The 18,153-nt window shown below is 35.9% G+C and overlaps 1 protein-coding gene across 1 annotated transcript in view; it reads left to right on the top strand.

Annotated features, from left to right (window-relative positions):
• Positions 1-2,095: 2,095 nt before the first annotated feature.
• Positions 2,096-18,153, top strand: part of LOC145273799 (glucose-6-phosphate isomerase-like) — a 57,309-nt gene continuing 41,251 nt past the window's right edge. The window contains exons 1-4 of the mRNA XM_080127133.1: positions 2,096-2,287; positions 5,690-5,766; positions 5,956-6,084; positions 6,203-6,278. Of these exons, the coding sequence (XP_079983259.1) occupies positions 2,128-2,287; positions 5,690-5,766; positions 5,956-6,084; positions 6,203-6,278 (442 nt within the window). The 5' untranslated portion in view covers positions 2,096-2,127. The remainder of the gene's footprint in view (positions 2,288-5,689; positions 5,767-5,955; positions 6,085-6,202; positions 6,279-18,153) is intronic.

Below are 18,153 nucleotides of genomic sequence, written 5' to 3'. Positions count from 1 at the left end.
GAATAATGTATGACCATTATTAAATCGGGCATGCTTTGACGAATTGATACCAAAAAAGAAAATTTATAAATATTGTGCCCTTTATGTTAAAAATAGCATCATTTTTTTTATCCCGTTTGAAAACCTTTGCCGCCTTTCGACTACGGTGGACCAAACCCGCTGAAATAATTTTTTTTTATTCTGCTTTAAATTGCCCCCCCCCCATTTTGAGGAGCCTGGCCCCACACACATACACATTAAAAACCAAACTCATACAAATGGTCACCCATCTGGTACTGGCCAGCCTCAGCTTAATAATACATTGAAATTTTCGTCACTGAAAAATAAGTTTTTTTGGCCTGTTTGGTCTTCCATAGTTTGTTTCTTATCAAACGCAAACGTAAACAGTGTCGATCTAGACTCTAGATTGACGCGAAATAACTGGTTACATATATGAATAAGTGGAATTATTTAAAATCCAGGTACTTATATTATAATATTTTTGCATATTCTCTTAGAAAATCATCCTAAATCTTAGTTAGACAATAAATAAATAAATTAATTATTTCAAAAACCTTTTTTTTTTAAATATTTATGTACGTTTTTTGTGCAAGACAAAAAATGTCAATTAACTTTTTGGGAAAATTTAACATTTAAAATTTAATTAAAAATAGTAGAAAAAGTTTTACATTATTCTGTTTTCTTTATGATAAAATTCAGGGTTTTATTTTTCTGGAAAAAAAAAGTTACTCAGAAATAATGGATTTTAATAAATGTAATTTCGTTTTAAAAAACAACAACTTGATTTTGCGGCCATTTTTGGCAGTGCCTAATATATATATATTTGTAGAACACCCCATGTTGCTCCTCCAACGACGACGTAACTGCAGAAATCAAGGCTGCATCATCTGGGAGATGCTTTTCTTTTAAAAACAACTTCATTGCTAGCAAGAGGTGAAGGTCAGAGGGTTCATGTCAGGAGAGTAGGGAAGATTGGGAAGGATTTCATAACCACACACCCGTGCTTCTGATCTGACGACATGCTAGTTGTGGACAGGAGTGTTGTCCCGCAGAAGGAGGGTACCTTTGCTGATCTTTCCCCGCCTCTTGATTTTGTTTGATTCCTGTAATTTGCTCAAAAGTGAAGCATAATAGGCTCCTGTAATTGTGGTACCCTTTGCTGTCGTCACTACTCCGTCCTTGTCCCAGGAGACTGTGAGCATGACCTTGCCAGCAGAAGGCTGCACCCTTGCCTTTGGAGGTGGTTAGTCAAAGTGATTGCACTGCATTGACTGGGCTTTGGTCTCTGGATCATAATGATTGACCCACGTGTCATCCTGTGTAATCAGTCTTTTGAAAAACTTTGACTCACTTCTTGGCACATCTCGAAATTCATCCTCGAGCACTCGACTCGTTCTCACTTTGTGAATGGGGTGAGCAATCTGGGAATCCATCTGGCAGACACGTTATGCATATACAAATGGTCATGAATGATAGTTTCCACAGCCTCTGTACTAATCTTGACATCTTGGGCTATTTGGCGAATAGTAATGCGCCAATCTTCCAAAGTGGCAGTCTCAATTGACGGATGGCAGAAGGGGGGTGGGACCAGGTCTGGGAGCTGTTTCCACAGACTTCCGGCCATGTTTGAATTCATGATGCCAGCGTTTTACAAGGTCATATGATGGGGCATTATCACTATAAGTTTCTTTCATTTCATCAAAAGTCTCCTGTGGTGTGCGTCCTTTCAAATACAAAAACTGGATCACTGCTCGACATTCAACAGGCTCCATTTCACACCTGACTTAGTTCAAGGACCTGTAATACAGAAACCACAATTAGTTCAGAGCTGTAATTTGCCACATAACCCATACAGATATAAATCATTGCACATGCAAAATTTCAGCTAGATCAGACAACTGGAACAACTTATTGCACGCCCCTTATAATAATTTTGTGCATATTTAGAACATTATTTGAGAATGATTTAAATAATTTTATATATAAATGTTTCATCTCCAACAGTGTAGGTCTTTTGTTTTTTGTTTTTCTTTATCTCATTAATACCCATTTCTAAGCTTTGTTTTTTGTGTTTTTTTTTTTTACATATTCTAAGCTTTTAATCTTAAATACCGAATTTTTCAGTACATGCATCGATTTGCTGCCTACTTTCAACAAGGCGATATGGAGAGCAATGGAAAATATGTTACTCGCAGTGGTGAACGTGTGCAGTATTCAACTGGACCGATTGTGTGGGGAGAACCTGGCACAAATGGACAACATGCTTTTTATCAACTCATCCATCAGGGTACTTATTACTTAACTATTTTATCGATGATACATAGGTGCAATTTTTAATCTAAACAATACTTTTCCCAAGAGATAGATAAAAAAAAGAACTAGAATCCTACCTAGTATTAATAAATCCTATTATGTTTTAACAATCGATTAAAATATTCACACATGTCAAATATTAGAAGTCAAACTTACCAATCAGTGCAGGCTCACATCAATGGTATGGATGAAACAATAACTGATTGCATGTTGTTTCTAACATATAGCGACAGAATTCATCTTGAAAAGAGAAACAATTGGTCACGTAGCTTGTTTGGATTAAATAAAACAATAAAAACAAAATGCCACTTGGAAAAGAAGAAAAATTAATCAAAACTTATATCGGAGGAATCTTCTAGAATGTTTTGATATAGCACTAAATTAACTGTCTTATCTGTAACATCTTGGATTATCCAACAACTTGACATCATTCTGTACTTGAATTCCATGAAGAAATTTACTCTTTCACATACCAAGACAAACTTCAGAACATCATGGATCTTAACTGCTTCAGCGTCTTCATAAATGGCTCAAGATTTATGAAGGCTGCATTCACAGTTCTACATAAACAGGAGATGCTTAGTGCTGAGGTTTGTGTTATTGATATGGCACTTAACATAATCTTGAAGAGCCAAAATTAAAATAAAATTCATTATACTCTGCGACTTCCTCTCATCTTATTATTTTTAAAAAGTAAGAAACTTGAACGTTTTCTGATACTTAAGTTATTAAATAAAATTACCTTCTTACAAACATCTAAAAGTGTTGGACACATTGTTATATGAGAATAAGAAGTAATGATTGAGCTGACAACTATGCTTTGTGACCTAGGATTATTTTTAAATATATACGCAGATCTAAAGATAAAGATCAATAATTTAACCCACAAAGATGGCAAGAATTTTGGAGTCACAACATAAGCAACAAGTTATTCTCTATTAAGTTCAACTGAGGATAATAGAAACAATGCTTAAAAAGTAATATTTTACATATACACCACACACAATAAACACATTCATTTAGCCTAAAATAAAAGGAACATATAGAGTGTCATGTCAAGTACTATAAACCATTAAGCGCTTAATGATAGAATGAAATGTGCTGATTTCAATCTGACTAGGCAACTATTTTTTTTTATGCTGATAGCATGAAAGATATATTTGAACTTTTAGTCAATATGGAGAAAATTTTATCATTCTTGAGAACTATCAGAATTATAAGTTGCAAATAAAAAAAATTTTGTCCTGTGGATGACATAAAATTGCATCCTATTTGGAGAGTGTGAAATTGTCACTTAGTTATCACTGTTCCTAGGTCTGTTCTAGCCCAGGGTCCCATCTATGGATTAACTATAACTAGTATCTGCTCAGAGAATGATGTGAAATTGTGATCAGCAATATAATATCCTAAATATATAATAAAATTGAACTCCATGAATATATATTTGGAAAAAAGAATTAAGCTGATTGAATTTGGCATTTAATAACTCTAGTTTGATAAACTGGTTATTAAAAGCATCAATAACACTGGCAAAACTTCAAAGATATGACTCTTCAATAAAATGTAACTTACACAATCTTGAAAGAATATATAATTAAAAATAATTCTTTCCCCTATACGATATTAGCTGTTAATTTGATTTGACTAATGGATCATGGATCTTAACTGCTTCAGTTATCCATATATATATATATATATATATATATATATATATATATATATATATATATTATTAAAACCCATTGATGTTTGATATACAATAAAATAAATTTTAAGCAGGTAAATTTTTTCAATTTATTTTTATAAAATTAACATTTGTAGTGTCCATAAAAATCAGTAATGTTGCAAAGATCAGATAATTCCAAATTCAATAATTATGAATTTGGAATTATCTGATCTTGACAACATTACTGTAGTCGTCGGTCACAATTTGAATTTGAAGAAAACTTTCCTTTAAGTGTAGACTTGAGGCATGTCACTTATGCCTTTTTCATCCTTTCTCGACTGATTGTACTAACCTTGTCTGCGAACTGCCATTTGATTTTCTCACACTTGCTTTTCTTGGTGTTTTGGAATAGAGGAAAACTGCATGTCTTTAAACAGATCTGTACCTAACATCCAAGCATGTTTGCTGCATAGACATATAGATATAGCACACATGATCCTGGGTTCTACAGACCTCATCCCTCAATAGAGTAATTGGGTTTATTTTATGTATTTTTTGTACTAAAAATTCTCTGAACTCAATGGATGCAAACTTCAAATTAGTGTCACGCAAATACCTTCTTACCAAATTCTATGCAATGTAATTTCCTCCAATCTGATCTTCATTTTAAGTTGGTGTTTAATGTAGATAACTGGATTCCAATTGGAAGTGGTTATTTCAAAGCATGAAATCTATGTCATCATTCTCACAATGACTAGAAAACAAAACATTCTTTTCTCCTTAGGCTACAGCAGGGCTATGTTGTGGATGACCAATGTTCATTTAGGACCATCAGGTGCTTGGCATCGATGCAAGATATTACCTTACTAACATACTCCTAAAGTTGCCGAAATTTGCAAAAGACATGCTTAGCTATTTCTCCTTATTACCCTCACAATGTTGGCAGTAAGAATCCATCCCCACTCCATCTCTGGTCAGCTGTTCCTAAAGGGAATGACACATTTCATTTGTTCCCCTCTCTGTCTATGGCTGGATTAGTTCTAAATGTGGGATAAACCTCACCCATACCAAATAATGAACCAAAAACATTAAAGTTACTTTTTTGTTGTTGTTTTCAATATTAGATGTGATCATGTCTTTTATTGTTTTTACTAAAGAATTGGATTCTGTTAACACTTTGATATAAAGTTAGTGGTAGGGAGAAGGGAGGTGTTGCCACCGGGATTTAGGGTTAAGCGAGATTTTTTTTAACCCCCACAAAATAAAAATTACAATATTTATTTCCCTTATCTACTTTTTGATGAAGATATAATTTTCTTTCTAATTTGATAAACTTATCAATGTTTTCCCATTTATCCAAAACCTTTCATTGTAAAATTTTCATTTATGTGTTTACAATTTTCTTGTGCTATTTTTACTTAAATTTGTTATTTTAGTTTCACTGATAGTTTTAAATCAATAAATATTATTTCCTCATTAGTATCAGCAATAAAAAATGTTTTTAAAAAAATTAAAAGAATTTATTCTTAAATCTGAAATTTGGCACCAATTTTAAGAATTTTCTAAAAAGTTCTGATTCACAATTCTCATTAATAATCCCAACACTAGTTTACTCTATAATTTTATTATACAAATATTTTTTATTAATGCTTGGTATGATAATGTCGTTTTTTGAAAACAAATTTTGAAAGCATATTTTTATTTTAACAGGAACCCGTTTGATTCCTTGTGACTTTTTAATGCCAGTAAAGACTCACAATCCAATTCAAAATGGTTTACATCATGAGGTAAAAAAAATTTAATTTCATCTTATTCCAAACAATGCTATCATATAATTGCCTACACATGTTGCTACATAAAATATATACTCATAATAATGAGACAGTGTGTGTATATATATATATATATATATACATGTTTATAAAAGTAAAAAGTATTTTCGTATGATCATTTTTTTTTTTTTTTTGTATTTGAAGATTCTTCAAGCAAACTTCTTGGCTCAAACAAAGGCTCTGATGAAAGGAAAAACCCAAGCTGAAGTTTTGGAAGAATTGAAAAAAAGTGGAACATCTGAAGAGAAGATGAATCAGATTTCACCTCATAAGGTTAGGGAATTCTTGATGTTTTCTAGAAATCTTTACAATCAGCAATGATTCAGTTTCTGACATTCTTGATTGATATTTTTTCCCACTTACCTGACTGTCAGTTTGATTAATTTTTCAGGTATTTGAAGGCAACAAACCAACCAACTCCTTTTTATTTACTCAACTAAATCCATTTATGCTGGGAGTTTTAATAGGTAAGACATGTTCTTTGTATCATTTTAAAACCTTAAATGTGATTAATTTTGAATTCAATTAAACTGATGATAAATGATCAAGAAAGTTGGAGAAAAAGCTTTTGAAGAGCATTTATAATAGTTAAATATATGAAAGGATTATCTCTCCAAGCCTTGAGACTGCAGCTGTTGATTTTTTTACCAAGGAGGGAAGTTTTTCATGTAAGCTTAGAAATAGAATTAATTTTTGCATGTAATCTTACACCATCTTACAAAGAATGTTAATTCTTCAGATAACTTTTCTGTTGGCATCAGAATCTCTGGTTTGACTACTAAAAATAGACTTCTATAGCATTTCAAAGTGGTCAAAAATCTATCAAAATTCCCCACTTAAGTCTTTTTATCAATAGCCTCCACCATCTTCCACTCTACAAAAATAGTGTAAATTTAAGTGGATCTAATTTATCACACAATTATTTCTTTATCTTCTACTCCTTTCATGGTCTTATATATATTATATATTAGCAGAGAGACTCAACAATGATCAAGGAATGTTACAAACATATTTTTATTATCATAAAAATCGGTGAAACCACCCATTTTTTCAATTAAATTAATTATATGCTCTTATTGGGGGCCCATCATGGTGTACCAGGAGTAAGCTTCACATGTCTTGCTGCAATGACTTAGTTCACAATACATTCCAATCTGTATTACACTGTAGAGAATCTACTGTTGATATTATAAAACAATTTTAAAATATGACAGATTGAATTCAAGTTTAAAATGCAAAAGTCAAGTATCATGGTTCAACTATGCTCTAACCAGAAACATCCATTTCAAATGCTGGCCTGTCATATCAAAGAACATATTGTTGATTCTATGTCTGACCATCTTCCTTATGTAGTAATAAAACTTCTGAAATGCACTGAGCAACTAAAATAATTATACAACCAAATAGATCTCAACCATAGAACATCGCTGGCACATGTTTGTGCATACAGTATCATTGGGAAATATCTATGCATACAGTATCATTGGGAAATATCTATGCATACAGTATCATTGGGAAATATCTATGCATACAGTATCATTGGGAAATATCTATGCATACAGTATCATTGTGCAATATCTATGCATACTGTAACACATGCGACAAAAGGTGGGGATTTAAGCAACAACTAAGCATAGGGGTATGATAAGATTTTCGGGAAAGCAAGCTCCCAGTATCTTATCGCACATGTGACACAGACAAAATAAAGGCATGAGACACTTGAACCGAAGACGACAACACACGAGAAGGAATGAAGCAACAACGCCAGTAGTGATATTTTTTAATTTAAATTTTATTATACAACAATGAACTAACTATGGTAGGGGAGGAATAATGTAATGAAATGAAAAGAAAAAAAAAACAAATTATAAACACGGGGAGGGGTATTTCATCTACTATTCGAAAATGCCAACGAGGAATATATCAAAACAAAAAGTGTATCCTTAGTGCAAACAAATGATGACAAAATTAATTCAATGTCTTAATACACGAGAGAGGGAAATATTCACGGAGATGACTTACTGAGTTTATTCCCTTTTTTTTTTATATTTTCTTTCTTTTCATTCCAAGCGGTTGGTCAAAATGTCTTTAATATCCGTCCCTCCAGATTAAAACGCACTTGTGTAAAGTTCGCCATTTATTTATCGCATCCTCTCGCTGCTGGTATGGAGTTTCTCTCAGGTATTACTTCATTTCTTTTGCCATTGGTGGAGTTTCTCCTTTTGCTGTTGACGGGGAGGGGGGGGGGGTCGATACCTTCTATCTCAACGGCATCGCTGCCTCTGTCGCTGGGGTGGGACTTCCGCACATTTGTCTGGCAGCGGAGACTGTTTTTGCCAAAAAGGCCTTTTCTCTTTTTTTTTCCTTTTCTCTCTCTCTCTCTGCCTCTTCTCAGTATCTTTCTCATCTCCTTTCTTTCCTTCATTTTTTGTTGCCTTGCAATCCGCACGGGTCGATGGGTTTCTGGTCAAATGACCCGGTTATCTCGCTAGCTTGTGTATTAAAAGGCTTTTCTCACCTCTCTCTCCTTCTTTCCTATATTCACTCTCTCTCTCTCTCTCTCTCTCTCTCTCTCTCTCTTGAAACTATGTTCATTTGCCTCGGTAATAAGATAAATAAAATAACAAAAAACGATACATTTCTCGTTGGCCCGAAATTAAATATTTCGATTTTTAATTAATTACGTAATTCAAGTCATGGATTACGTCACAATAGATATCATTGTGAAGTATCTATGCATACTGTAACACATGCGACAAAAGGTGGGGATTTAAGCAACAACTAAACATAGTGCATTCCGTATCATTGTGAAATATCTTTGCATATAGTATAATCTGGAAATAACTATGCATATAATATACTCAGGAAATATCTATGTATACAGTAACATTGGAAAATATCTATGCATACAGTAGCATTGTGAAATATCTATGCATACTGTATCATTGTGAAATATCTATGCATACCGTATCATTGTGAAATATCTATGCATACAGTATCATTGTAAAATAAATGCATACTGTATAATCAGGAAATATCTTTGCATACCATATCATTGTGAAATATTCGGCATACAGTATCATTGTGATATATCCAGCATACATATTGTTGTGATATATCTATGCATACAGAATCATTGGGAAATATCTAAGCATACAGTATTATTATGAAATATCTATGCATACAGTATTATTATGAAATATCTATGCATACAGTATTATTAGGAAATATCTATGCATACCGTATCATTGTGAAATATTCGGCATATATATCGTTGTGATATATCTATGCATACTGTATCATTGTGAAATATCTGTGCGTACAATATTATGAAATATCTATGCATAAAGTATCATTATGAAATATCTATGCATAAAGTATCATTATGAAATATCTATGCATACAGTATCATTATGAAATATCTATGCATAAAGTATCATTATGAAATATCTATGCATAAAGTATCATTATGAAATATCTATGCATACAGTATCATTATGAAATATCTATGCATACAGTATCATTATGAAATATCTATGCATACAGTATCATTATGAAATATCTATGCATACAGTATCATTATGAAATATCTATGCATACAGTATCATTATGAAATATCTATGCATACAGTATCATTATGAAATATCTATGCATACAGTGTCATTGTGAAATATCTATGTATACAGTATCATTGTGAAATATCTATGTATACAGTATCATTGTGAAATTTCTATGCGTACAGTTATCACAGTGATATATCTATGCGTACAGTATAATTGTGAAATATCTATGTATACAGTATCATTGTGAAATATCCATGCATACACTATCATTGTGATATTTCTATGCGTACAGTATCATAGTGATATATCTATGCATACAGTATCATTGTGAAATATCTATGCGTACAGTATCATTGTGATATGTCTACGCGTACAGTATCATTGTGATATATCTATGCGTACAGTATCATTGTGATATATCTATGCGTACAGTATGATTGTGAAATATCTATGCATTCAGTATGATTGTGAAATATCTATGCATTCAGTATGATTGTGAAATATCTATGCATTCAGTATGATTGTGAAATATCTATGCATTCAGTATGATTGTGAAATATCTATGCATTCAGTATGATTGTGAAATATCTATGCATTCAGTATGATTGTGAAATATCTATGCATTCAGTATGATTGTGAAATATCTATGCATTCAGTATGATTGTGAAATATCTATGCATTCAGTATGATTGTGAAATATCTATGCATTCAGTATCATTGTGAAATATCTATGCATGCAGTATCATTGTTAAATCTCTTTGCATACACTATCATTGTGAAATACCTATGTATACAGGATAATCTGATCATATATATGCATATAGTATCCTCAGGAAATATCTATGCATACAGTATCATTGTGAAATATCTATGCATTCAGTATCATCAGGAAATATGTATGCATACAGTATAATTGGGATATCTATGCATACTGTATAATTGGGATATCTATACATACAGTATAATTGGGATATCTATGCATACTGTATGATTGTGAAATACCTATGCATACAGTATCATTGTGAAACATCTATGCATACACTATCCTCGGGAAATGTCTACGCATGTATTATCATTGTGCAATATCTATGCATATAGTATCATTGTGCAATATCTATGCAGACAGTATCATTGTGCAATATCTATTCATACAGTATCATTGTGCAACTGTTATGTAACGGATGTCTGGGACCATCCGATACATAACGCTTAAAAAAAAACTTTTTAAGAAACTCGAAAGGAGGGCATCGAATATTGATTGTCCACCAGACAAAGTGACAAAAGTAATTACGGCGTAAACAGAAAAATCGGACGACGATTTTTTGTTTACAAAGTAAAGTGATTGTGGGGGAGATCGCATATTTTTCTGGAATGGGACATTCCTTTGCAAGAACAAAGAAAGATTGGAATGTCCTGGAAAAAACAATTATGGTCAAGGCTGGAACGTGTTGTAAAGACACGTGCAATAAATAAAAACAATAGTCGCCCGACTAAGAAAAAATGGGTTACTGGAGATTGTGGTCAAATGCAAGCAATGCATTTGTAAACAAAGCTAAAACTTGCCTGGGAATTGAAGAATCAATTAACGACAATAAATGAATTAACAAATCAAATGCAAGCCAGCGGAGACGGTAATAGTGAAAAAATACGGGAACAAAAAAATCCTGTGAATATAATGATGTGATTTTTGGAGTCAGAGAGCAGAAGTAGGTCTGAGGACCGCCGAAGGACGTGCGATTGTCGAAGTGAAATCGCGTTCTCCCCCCTCCGATTGCTCAATGAAAGGAAAGCTAAGCCGCAGAAATTAACTATTTGATAAAATGCATGTAAGGCTTTAGTTAAAAATACATTTTTATACGAAAAGCAATCGTGACTTACATCTTTCCTTTATGTTCTGAGTTACGCCTGATCGTTATGTGCATGTCAAAACTTTGTTTCAGATACCGTCATTGTTATGACAAAGCTGGACAATTGATAAGTCAGCTCGAATGAAAAATGCCCGGTCAAGGGGGAAATAACCATGCTGTCTTAGCAGTTGCCATGACAACCGTTTAGCTCGGATCGTAAACAAGTTACACTAGCGGACGATCAAGGAAATTGATGGCTACTACGTTTTTGTTACAAACCTACTAACTACGACCGTTCCCAACCTGGTGTCCTGCGCAACGTAATAAAAGCTAATTGGCGCCGTATGACCAGTTCACTCCTCAAGAGTGATAAGTAAGAACTTTTTTTTTTGTTTTTAAAAACAACAAAAAGAACTCTAACACAAAAGAACTTGGGTACCACACAAACAAAAACAACGTGAACTATTCGACGAAGAGGAAACGCGCACGCAGGCAGAAAGGAAGGAAGGACACGGGACCTGAAGAAAAGGCAAAGTCAGTTGATTTTCCAATATTTTTCTAAACCTCGGCTCTAAAAAGTTGTGTTGAAAAAAAAAAAAAAAAAAAACATTTTCTGGGGGTAACGAGTAAATATAATTTTAGAAGATGGAACAGCAGTTCTTCACAAATTTTGCTCAGATCCTAGGGGCTGAACTACACAACGTAGGTAAGGCCATTTTGAACTCTCTGAGGGGGGAGGCGTTATTAGCAAAGATAAGAACATTAGACTCTCGACAAGTGCACGAATATAGAAGATGGCTTAGCGATTTAGATAAATATACGAAAATAGTTAGACAAACAGATGAGGAAAAATGCCAAATAGCATTAATAACGACGGCTGGCCCAATAGCACAGTTTGTTTCAAGACTACTAGCCAACAATGCGAGTTTGCCATGGGTAGACTTGAAACGAGCTTTAGTTATTTTGGAGTCCAGGCAGATCCTACCAAGTTTGTTAGGGTAGGAGCGAAACTCTGCAGGACTACATGCAGAGGTTAGTGTGCTTGGTTGAAGATGCGTATGGTAGCTTAGATACGAACAATGTAGTAATAAAAAGCCAAGTGATAGGTTTCTTCATCGAAGGGCTATATGACAGAGAAGTCAAAATCACTGTCATAAGGGAGGAACCATCGGACCCTAATCGAGGAACGGTGGCAAACCCGTATAAGAGTCAATGATCAAGAAGAAGAACCTACGGAGATTAATTATAGTAGGCGCCAGAGAAACATAGAAGCAATAAGGAAAAAGAGATTCCCAGAGCCAGATAGGGGGCATGGGAATTATAGAGGATTTAATAGGGGACCCGACTTCAAGACAAGAGAAACAGAGGGCCCTTGGCCGGGGATTAAGTGTTTCAATTGCGGCAGAAAAGGCCATATAGCCAGGAACTGCACCTTCCCTAAGTCGGGAAATGAGCCGACCCCACTCGCAAGACGCCCAGCGAGAGGGAGAGGGGTGAACAGTCGAAGATAATAGGACATATGGGCGCCGCTAATTGCATCCCTATTAAAATAGAGAAAAACAAGTTTAGAGCATTAGTAGATACTGGCGCAGAAATTTCGGTAATAAAAAGAAGCCTGAGATAAAGAAAATAGAGATTAGTTTAAGGACTGCAAACGGGTCACCTCTCTTAGTGCAAGGAGTGGCGTGTTTGCGGATTATAGTAGGAAGCCAGTACATTCGACATGATTTTGTAGTGACGGAAAACCTTAATAGGAACGTCATATTGGGCCAAGACTTGCTCAAGCAAAATGGTGTTAGAATGTACTTTGATTTAGGAGCAATTCGATTAGGCGGCGAGTATATAGCACTGCAAGAAGAGGCTCATATTTCTAGTATAGTTAGATTAAGACACGATGTCACCCTAAAACCGCAGCATTTACATGTGTGCACAGCTCGTGCCGGAATGAGAAACGGTCAGGGTTTAGACTACAAAGTAGTACAGATAGATAAGGGCTTCCTAAGTGATTTAAGTGGTGTATCAGTAGCGAACACAGTAGTTAAAATAAAAGGTAGGAAAAGCTTTCCCTTGCTAATCATGAATAGCACAAACCAGACAGTGAAATTAAGGAAAGGTTACAAGATAGGTAGATGTAGAAGAACCGAGGTAGTAATGGCGATATCAAAGCCAAATAAACAAAGGAAGTCGGAAAACAAGAGTAACCTCAACGGCATAAAGGTGCCAGAGGAATTGAGGAAAGATTTAGATAAAGTCCTGCGACGAAATACGGATTTATTCGTCACAGAGGATAAATACTTAGGCCGGACTGACACAGTAGAGATGAGGATCGATACAGGAAAAAACGATCCCATAGAGAAAAACCCTTACAGAACACCTCTCAAGCAGCGGGAAGAAGTTAATGTAGCACTAGAGGAAATGCTACAGTCAGGGGTTATAGAGAGGTCAAACAGTCCGTGGAGTTTCCCGATAGTATTAGTAAAAAAGAAGGACAGAACGAAGAGGTTCTGCGTAGATTTTAGGGCCCTGAACAAGATAACAAAGAAGTATGCCCGAGCGCTACCAGTAATTGATGATATACTAGCCTCGCTTGGGTCAGCAAAATACTTCTCAAAGTTGGACTTGAAATCAGGGTATTGGCAGGTAAAGTTGAATGAAAAGGATAAAGAGAAAACTGCATTCACCTGTCATAGAGGACTGTTCCAATTTAATGTAATGCCATTCGGACTTGCTAACGCTCCAGGAGTGTTCCAGGAGCTAATGTCCGTAGTATTACAGGGACAGGAAGAATTCGCCATGCCTTATTTGGATGATATTTTAATATTCTCCAAAACAAAGGAGGAACATGTTAGGCATATAGAAAAGGTGCTAGGTAGCTTACGTAAGCATAACTTAAGGTTAAAGGCAGCGAAGTGTGAGTTTTTCAGCAAGGAAGTGCAATATCTGGGATTCCGAGTAGGTGAGAAAGGAATCCAGCCGGATGGGGACAAAGTTAAAGCGATTCAGGTAATTTCGACCCCAACCACTGTGAAGCAGGTTCGATCCTTTATAGGCATGACATCCTATTACAGGCGGTTTATCAAGAATTTTTCCGTAATCGCCGAACCGTTAATTCGGTTAACTAGGAAGCATGCACGTTTCTGTTGGGACGATGCATGTCAGTCTGCTTTTAATCGATTGAAATCGAAGCTTGCAGAGATGGTGACGCTGGCATACCCGGACACTAGCAAAGGATACAGATTATACACAGATGCCTCAGATTATGCGATCGGAGCATCCTTGTCTCAAATGGTCTACGACCCAGAGGAGGGTCGGGAGATAGAGAAACCCATTTATTTTCTATCTCATAAGTTGTCAGATACCCAGACTAGATGGTCAACGATAGAGAAGGAAGCATATGCGATTCACTATGCCTTAAACAAGTTGAATCACTACTTGCACAGTGCTACGTTCACCATCTACATGAATCACAGACCATTGGAGTACTTGCTGAAATCTCCGATACACAATAGAAAAATACAGGTGAGTATGGCTGGCTACGATTGCACCATACAGTACCTGAAAGGAAAGGATAACGTCTGTGCGGATCTCTTATCTCGTGCGGTAAATGCGAGTCAGGATGAAGACGATCCTCCAGTAGAGATAGACGATAGGAATTATACAGTGAGTGCGATAAACTCGAATCGTTTTGAACCAAGAGAGTTTGTATCACATAGGGATGACGAAGACTCACCAGTAGAAAGCGAGCGTCCTACACTATCAGGTTTGGATATGTGTAAAGAACAAAACGCCGATAGTCAGATCATTGAATTAAAGAAACGGATGAGGAGCGGTAAAACGTCCAAGATGGAAAAAAAAAAAGTACATCATAATGGACGATATCGTATATTATTTATTGCAACCCGACGACAATCCAGTAGTTAGATTATATATCCTGTCACATTTGAGGATGAAGGTACTGAATCAATACCATGATGAGAATGGTCATATGGTCGTGGAGAAAACGTTCCACGCCATTAAACAGAAGTATTTCTGGCCTGGTTTGTTCAAGAAGGTGAATGAACACATAGGGAAATGCGTCCCATGCCAGACCAGAAATTTGAGAAGGCAACAACCTCAAATGCAGGAGACCAACATGCCTTCTTTTCCTTTTGCTAAGATTACATTGGATATTTCCGGACCCTATCCGAGGACTTTGTCAGGCAGTCAATACATAGTCACGTTCATCGACATGTATAGTGGTTGGCCTGAGGCTTTTGCTGTGCCTAATAAAAAAGCAGAGACAGTGGTGCATCTCTTAATTGAGGAGATATTTCCCAGATTTGGTGCACCATTGCAGTTACTTACGGATAACGGACCGGAGAATGTTAATGGAATCATGAAAAGGGCTTTAGAAGAGCTTAATGTCGATCACGTGACCACCTCATTTTACCACCCGCAAAGTAACGGGAAAATAGAAAGATTCCATAGAACGATGCATGACGTACTAGCAAAGAAAATAGGGGACAATGACCGTTTGTGGGACATGTACTTGAACCAGATGCTGGCTTCTGTAAGGTTTCATGTCAACGAAACAACGAAGTACTCCCCCTATTACTTGCTTTATAATAGAGACGTTGTCTTGCCGTTAGACAACATACTGAGGCCTCGTAGAATTTACTACGGGGAAGAGGATCACGAGATCGCTCTGCAGGATATGCATCGGACCTTTACATTAGTCAGAAACAATGTAAAGAGAGCTAGGAAGAAAATAGTAGATAGGGCCAACGAGAAAACAAAAGCAGTTGATTTTCAAGTTGGCGATTTAGTTTATTGTAGAAATCATAGGAAAAAGGGAAAGCTAGACGTAAGATGGTCTCCATATTATGTAGTAATAGAGAAGACGGGGCCAGTCTCGTATAGGATTAGAAGTCAACTAACAGGGGCAGTAACAAAAGCCCATGGGGAGCACCTTCAAAAAGCAGAACTGGAGGAATGGAATATCCCCAACGAGCAAGAGGGCTGTAGAAAAACTACCCTGTCAGCACCGGTAGAGGAAAGTAGTTCTGATACTGAATCCTCTAGTGGGAAGGAAGAAAATTATCGCCAACAGAGCTGTCGCCATCAACGGAAATCCCCAAGTCAGGAAAACAGGGTCCCGTTGATGGAACGGAAAATAATAACACGCACCATGACGGCTGAAAGGGCTAAGGAAGTTAACGAAATATCTAAGGATGATATATTAAACTTGGTGCCCAGGTCGTGCGGTGTTGATTATGATAATAGGGACCAGCCAACCGTAGCTAGGGCTAGCACGGGGGTTGGGAACTCAGATTATAATCAGGCTGCGGGTCGGGAGCACAAAACAGGATGTTTAGACTGGGTAAGGAAGTTACTCTGTGGACTTCAGGCTAAATCCTTATTATTAACCTACTAACAGGGGGAGGGGGGGTTCTCGTTGCAGGAAAATGGGAAAAATTATAGGGTGGTTGGTGTGGCTTCCAATATTAGGGTGTTTGAAGTTGCTACCAACATTTAGGATCCTGGCGTTCTGGTCGAAATTTTGTACTATATGCTGCCCACATTTTAAAAAGGTAATTAAAATGTTAGACTCATATTTAATTAAGTAGTCATTATTAATTAAAGGGCCGAGGTAGTGAAGAATATTGGACAAATCGACCACTTCGATAAAATTCATAAATTTGCAGCGTATATTTCGCTGTTAAGTGCGGCCGATGCATTTATACCGAAGAAAGACCTTATGCTTTCTTGTATTGCTGTTTTATTATTATTTTTTTTTTTTTTTTCCCGTATGGAATCCATCGGAAAAATTTGTGACATTTGTAAAAGAATGTTGTATTGTGAAAAAAAAAAATTTAAAAAAAAAAAAATAAATAAATGATAATAAGGGAGGAATGTTATGTAACGGATGTCTGGGACCATCCGATACATAACGGTTAAAATAAACCTTTTTAAGAAACTCGAAAGGAGGGCATCGAATATCGATTGTCCACCAGACAAAGTGACAAAAGTAATTACGGCGTAAACAGAAAAATCGGACGACGATTTTTTGTTTACAAAGTAAAATGATTGTGGGGGAGATCGCATATTTTTCTGGAATGGGACATTCCTTTGCAAGAACAAAGAAAGATTGGAATGTCCTGGAAAAAAACAATTATGGTCAAGGCTGGAACATGTTGTAAAGACACATGCAATAAATAAAAACAATAGTCGCCCGACTAAGAAAAAATGGGTTACTGGAGATTGTGGTCAAATGCAAGCAATGCATTTGTAAACAAAGCTAAAACTTGCCTGGGAATTGAAGAATCACTTAACGACAATAAATGAATTAACCAATCAAATGCAAGCCAACGGAGACCGTAATAGTGGAAAAATACGGGAACAAAAAAATCCTGTGAATATAACGATGTGATTTTTGGAGTCAGAGAGCAGAAGTAGGTCTGAGGATCGCCGAAGGACGTGCGATTGTCGAAGTGAAATCACGTTCTCCCCGCTCCGATCGCTCAATGAAAGGAAAGCCAAGCCGCAGAAATTAACTATTTGATAAAATGCATGTAAGGCTTTAGTTAAAAATACATTTTTATACGAAAAGCAATCGTGACTTACATCTTTCCTTTATGTTCTGAGTTACGCCTGATCGTTATGTGCAAGTTCAGATCGTAAACAAGTTACACTAGCGGACGATCAAGGAAATTGACGGCTACTACGTTTTTGTTACAAACCTACTAACTACGACCGTTCCCAACCTGGGTTCCAGCACAACGTAACACAGCATCTATGCATAAAGTATCATTGTGAAATATCTATGCATACTGTAACACATGCGACAAAAGGTGGGGATTTAAGCAACAACTAAACATAGGGGTATGATAAGATTTTCGGGAAAGCAAGCTCCCAGTATTTTATCGCACATGTGACACAGACAAAATAAAGGC

Source organism: Euprymna scolopes, unplaced genomic scaffold (genome assembly GCF_053919585.1).
Source record: "Euprymna scolopes isolate OS-2025 unplaced genomic scaffold, ASM5391958v1 sca18, whole genome shotgun sequence".
In the NCBI taxonomy this organism is placed as follows: Eukaryota; Metazoa; Mollusca; class Cephalopoda; order Sepiida; family Sepiolidae; genus Euprymna; species Euprymna scolopes.
The sequence above is the reverse complement of the archived record's forward strand: the minus strand, read 5'-3'. Positions and strand labels throughout refer to the sequence as shown.